The 6175-nt window shown below is 40.3% G+C and overlaps 1 protein-coding gene across 1 annotated transcript; it reads right to left on the bottom strand.

Moving 5' to 3' along the window:
- Window positions 1-574: 574 nt before the first annotated feature.
- LOC116245694 (putative transcription factor bHLH041) lies at window positions 575-5953 on the bottom strand. Its single transcript, XM_031617206.1, has 8 exons — window positions 5838-5953; window positions 5610-5735; window positions 5415-5517; window positions 5305-5319; window positions 5156-5215; window positions 3970-4704; window positions 2625-3008; window positions 575-634 (listed from the first exon to the last, which is right to left on the bottom strand). The coding sequence occupies exons 1-8, from the start codon at window positions 5951-5953 to the stop codon at window positions 575-577; spliced, it is 1599 nt and encodes a 532-aa protein (XP_031473066.1).
- Window positions 5954-6175: the final 222 nt, after the last annotated feature.

Raw genomic sequence — 6175 nt, 5'->3', positions numbered from 1 at the left:
AAAAGAACCACAAATGCATCTGATTCATAGAATGGTAGTGTTTCCAGACTCTGACATGCAAGGACCAGCTACCACTGCTATAAATAAAGGATCCTCAGATGTGAAACCATATTAATGCACCATATAAACCTCTTTTTGTAACTAACAGATCTGAATCAACCGTCCATGGCAATGATTTAGCAGCAAACTTGGAGTTGGAACTCAAACCAAAGGAAGAATCGGGTAGTTGGTGTGCATACATGATACATCTCTCAACAAAATCATGCTTCTTAATGAATGCCTCTGACGAAAGTATAAGTTCTAATTCATGCAAAATGCCAGTCAATCTCGTCGCCTAAAAAAGGACCTACGTAGCCTAGGTACTTTCCTTATTGAATGGAGGAAAAAGAAAAAAGAATCTGGAGAAAGGAGAAGGAAGGAGCCAAGAGATTTTCACGCAAACGGAGGCAACGTAGGTCCCTCTATGTGCGAGAAGAGAGTTGGCGGCTCACGAGGAAGGAAACGATGTGGGAAAGCACAGAAAGAAGTTTCAAAAGCTAGGAAAAGAAGCCGTCGTACTGCAGATAGTGCCCTCTCAATCACCAAATTCTCGTGCCACCGTCTCTTCGAACATGGACCTGGACCATTCCTTGCCCTGCTTTGTCCACAGAAACATAAAAGTTACAACTTGGTCAGTTACATAGTTTATTTACGTTGAATATATATATATATATATATATCTCGAGAGAGAGAGAGAGAGAGAGAGAGAGAGAGAGAGAGAGAGAGAAGAGTTTATGACAAAAGAGAAATAGGGAGAGAGGGAACATGGTTCGGATTTGATGTCTCTAGAAGTCTAAATAAAGCTAAAGTTATCATTCAAGGATTATATATTGGTCCCACGGCTACCAAGTAGCAAAATGTAATAGTGATCTAATAAGGCGACTTGACCAAGTTTTCTAAGGCTATTAATTGAACAGGGAAGATGTGGACGCATGAATCATTTGATTGACTTAAGGGGGAGTTAATTAGTTTATCAAGTTCATGCATGGTCAGGGTCTTCTGGCTGGCTTCGGACTAGACCAACATGAACTCAAGATTGAACCAGCGGCGAAAATGATAACCAACCACATGGAACTTTTAATGGTGCGCATCAAATTAACGAACAAGTCTCTGAAGTTGACCATCGGCTTTCTAAGAATCGAGTTGCCAATATGGACATTTTTCTCTTCTATAAGGTAAGTAGGAAAATCACCCATGTAGGGTTGTTGGATAGATTCATGGTCTTGTCCAATTCATCGATCGTTTCTTGTACAAGTAAAATATTTTGACAAAGAAAGGCTTTCTATCGCATCCACCAATTGTGAGGAGAAAGCTATATCAATTAATGAGTTCTAAGTGTGAACACTGGACCCAGGCTCGAGTTCGGACCCAAAAAAACCAGCCCATGGAGCTAAATATGTTTTCAATATTTTTTTATTTTAATAATACTATATATTTTACTATTAAAAATATATTTTATATTAAAAATTTTATTTTATATTTTTATTTTAATCGAGCTAAGCCCGAACTCGAGTTTCAGGTTGTCAAGCCGAGACCAAGCTACGGGCCAGCCCGAACCCGACCCTTATCGGGTCCGAGACCAAGCTACGGGCCAGCTCGAACCCAACCCTTATCGGGTCCGAGACCAAGCTAGGGGCCAGCCCCAACCCAACCAACCCTTATCGGGTCCGGCCCGGCTGAGTCAGCCCGATGCACAGGCTTAACACGATGTGAGTCCTGATAGGATGATTTCCTAATTAAAGTCACTAACGCATACAATTTGAACTAAGATATTTGATTATAATAATAACAAAAATCAGTTATCTAACCATAAAAAGTGCCACCTTAAAAAATTATTTTTAAGTGCTTACGACAAAGTGCGTCGCTTATTAAAATAATGCCACCTTTTTCTTCAATTATAGCAAAAAAGTACCTCTTAAAAAAACTGAAGTAGAAGAACTTTAAACGTTTTTAAATTTAAAAAATGTATATGCTGGATATAAGCCACAAAAGATTCACCCAAATAAGCTGCAACGTTTGACTCGCCCGCCGCCTGATTGCAGATCCTTTTGGTGGTTGAAAATTTCAACTCATCTCTGTCATCTCATGGTCCCATGCAACCATTTTCATGGTGGAACCCATAAGGAAAGGAAAGCGCCTTATATTATAAATTGCATCCCAGTTGGTTGCAATTTTAAGTGAGCAAATACGTCGAGGGGAGGGGTGTAGCGCAGTGAGCAGCATGACAGCAGTGGCGGAGCTACAATTGCCCACACTAGCCTTTCAATGTTTTTTTTTTTTTACATTAGTATTACTTTGTTATATATATATATATATATATATATATATATATATATATATATATATATATATGTATATATATATTCCTTCATATACGAAAATCTATGAATCAGTACTGTCTCAAAAAACTTTTTCTAACATCGCTATTGCATGACAGGCTATTTTAAGCCGGAGTTCGAGACATAAGGGGAGCTATAGCCTTTCAAGGCGGTGGAAAAATAACCACTCACCCTAAAATCAATAATAAATTAATTACACATATAGTATTTGACAGATTGAAAGATCGAGATCAAGATGGGACAAACCTTGATTTTGAGTCTGAGGACAACAGTTCTCTGTTGCTGCTCCTGCTGAAGCTCCGCTGATACTGCCATCAACTGATCCACATTGTCCATGCTTCTGATGCATCCCAGCAGTCTCAGGACTAAGTCCATGAGTTCGAACTGTCCTCCCTTCCGGATTCTCAGCTCGATTTCCCTTTCCTCCGGCGACGCCCAGATCTCGGTTACGGTTACATCTCTTCCCTCATCGCCGGAGGTCGATTCTTGCTCTCCTCTTCTTGCTTCGGTCGTGGGACGAGATGTACTTTGCGATTGGAGAACTTGGTTCCTGCGTTCGAGCTCTGATACTTCTGATTTGAGCGCTGCCAGCGTCTCTCTAGCGCCGGCTAGTATGGAGGCCTTGTCCTTCTGCATGTCCCCGGAAAATTGAGCAAGTAAATGCAGGGCAAGTTGATGTCATAACTTCAGAAAACTATATAACCTCAAGGAAACTAGTAGAACATCTTTCTTTGGTAGCAAACGAAGGATGGAGAGGGTACACGGATTAAACAAACCACGTTAAGAATTTTGTCCATTTTTGACAGACTAATGCTTATATTCTCTCTCTCTCTCTCTCTCACACACACACACACACACACACACACACACATACAGAAGAGTGATATCATAAAGGGAACAAATTAAGAAAATCATGTCGATCAAAATTTATAAACCTAAAAAGCTGAGATTGGTAATCTTCGACTCTCATAAAAGTTTGTCTGAACATCTAAAGTTTATATATCTTTTGAGTTTTATAGCTATTTGTCATATCAATTTATACGATTTGATTTGTAAAAATAAGCTCATTAGAAACGAACAAAAACTCCGACGATATATATAGAGTACTTTAAAGTTTGAACTTTAAACTACCTCAACTGCAAACCTATGATCTCTCTCTCTCTCTCTCTCTCTCTCTCTATATATATATATATATATATATATATATATATATATATATATATATATATATATATATATATGTGTGTGTGTGTGTGTGTGTGTGTGTATGTGTTTACGTATGTAGTCTGTCAAGGGCATGAACTCACAAGAAGGCAAACCCTTAACGTGGTTAGTTTAATCCGTGTAGGTTCTCCATCCTTCGCTTGCTACCAGGGAAATTTAAGAGAGGTTCTACTACAAAGGAGATTGGTGCATCGGTTTCCTTGAGCTTCACCTGAAATCAAAGAGGAGCTACACATAGAATAGAAGCTGTGGCTTAACTTACTAGGATCACAATCTAAGATCGATTTGAATTTATTTATATTTTTGAATTCATAAGTATCCTTAATAGAGAGCAATATTCGTTCATAAGATGGTTTAGTATGCTTACCTTTGATCCAGGAGGCAGAAGAGCTCGAAGAGCTTGAAAACTTTCATTGAGTTTCTCCCTTCTCCTCCTCTCTGAAATTACATGGCTCAATTGACTAGCTGTTGGTTGGTTTTCTGTCATTACAGATTGAATTTTTCTTTGGTTGTTGATTGCTCTCAGAATGGCAACTGAGAGTTTCAGAAGGTATTGGCTTTGCAAACTAGTCCGATGAAAAAGGATCGATCTGGAGCTTTCTGATGAATATCTCTGGAATGCCGTCCCTTGAGTGCTCAACTGTGATAAAAGGGACGATGGTGAAGAAGAAGATGATGAAGAAGAAGAAGGTGCTGTTGATGAGAGGACTGCAAGCATTGCTTTAGTCATTGCGGCATCAACCATATAAGCGCTTGGACGGGGTTGAATTGCGGTCGGATTTCGGATGAGTGGGATATGAAAGGATGATATCATCGGCAGCAGGCCGGATGAGTACTCAGGGCTTCCGAGCGAGACTGAACGAAAAGACGACGAGGAAGATGATATGCTCCTTTCTTGAATCTGATGAAGGCCTGCCAAACCGAATTGCTTTACCATGTCTTCTGTGAAGAGATTTCGTATGTCATCCATCTCCAAATTCACCTGCTCAATGCCCCATATGATTTTCTTCATGTTAAGATCAGAAGAAAAAAGCATCTTGGTGTATGCCAATATCGAAGAACTTAATTTCTCCTGGCTTCTGGACTCAACAACAGAACTATACTACCAAAAGATATCAAGGCAAATGTGAAGAATATCATAGGCAGCTTAGAACGTTATATAGATCTCGTATCATATGGACATCAAACACCATATATGAAGATTCATTCTTCATGTTCGGTAGGCCTGGGACCCTACTGAACGCCACCTTCTTTGATTTTCTTAAACAATGAAGTCCATATTTTGATAGAACAAAAGAAGATTAAAGTACCAACTTTCTGAGAAGCAACATGTTGTCATGCTTTCGTACCAGGATACGTAATATCATAATATTATTATCATTCTATGCATAATAAAAATAATGCGATGCATCTCACGACCTGGCTACTGGGCAAGAGCCACAGCACCTTCTCATGAGGTGCCTTAGTCATTTCATGACCAGTTTCTGTTCAAATGCTAAAACCGATCATTTTAATGAACAAAAACTAAAGGGAGAAGGAAACTTGGCGCTCACCTGGTTAGCTGAGGTGCCCAGCTCGATCTCCCCACTTGTGCAGGCCAAGAAAGCTGCATACTGTTTGCAAAATCACACTGGAGATCATTAACATTGCTGGCATCAGAGTTGGACTTCTGAATCTTTAAGACCATCTCGAAACTGCTTACCTTAATTCGAGCTCCCTGAAAGAATTCCATCAAGATAACAATTAAGAAAAGTGATGCTCATTTTTTAGTTTTTCTGAAATAGCATAATGGGTTTGTATTTCGGAACTGACTTGATAGAATTGCCTTTGAGCTTCTGTTGTTGCCAAGAATTGGAGACTCTCTGCTGCCAGCATTAGGTGGGGCCTTCCTTCCTTGAACGCTAATCCAGGAACCCTGCCCAAAACATTCGGCATAACACTCAGATAAATTCTTCATACCTTCATTTCCTTTGCAAATTCATTGAGACCGCGATGCCCTTTTTTTACCCGCCATCGATAGCACAAACAGTACCGCTGTATGCGTCGAACAGTCTCCGACCAAAACTTCCGCCTGACGAGCTTGCTTCTGCGGCGGATTCGTCTTCATAGTATCCATCCGTGAAACGCAAACATCTTCACAAAATCAAAGAGTTCGAAACCTAAAGTTAATACACGATCAGAGGATCTGATGAAAACTAACAGTGAAGTGAAGGTGATGGGTGCAAGTTGTCTCACCCTGGTAGAGATGGTTGATACGACCATAAACAAATATATCTGCAGTGAAGGATGCGAACCACCGATCGGATGAAAGCAGACCGTGTTTCCTCATCTAGCAAGAAAACCATGTCCATTTGCCTTCACCTCCTTCCTCACACACCGTCAGAGAGAGAGAGAGAGGAACTTGGGGAGGCGTCCGGTTGGGTACTGAAGAAGAAGGAGAATAGAAAGCCTGAAATGGCGGGAGGAAACCTTTTGATTCATCCCTTTCCCTTTCAACTTTTATCGGAGGAGGGAGACGGCGTGGAAAAGTAAGGGTCAAAGTCGTTGGCTGAGATTGAGAGCAGAGAATCTGG

This window comes from Nymphaea colorata, chromosome 1 (assembly GCF_008831285.2).
Source record: "Nymphaea colorata isolate Beijing-Zhang1983 chromosome 1, ASM883128v2, whole genome shotgun sequence".
NCBI lineage: Eukaryota > Viridiplantae > Streptophyta > Magnoliopsida > Nymphaeales > Nymphaeaceae > Nymphaea > Nymphaea colorata.
This window is presented reverse-complemented; position numbering and strand designations above follow the sequence as displayed.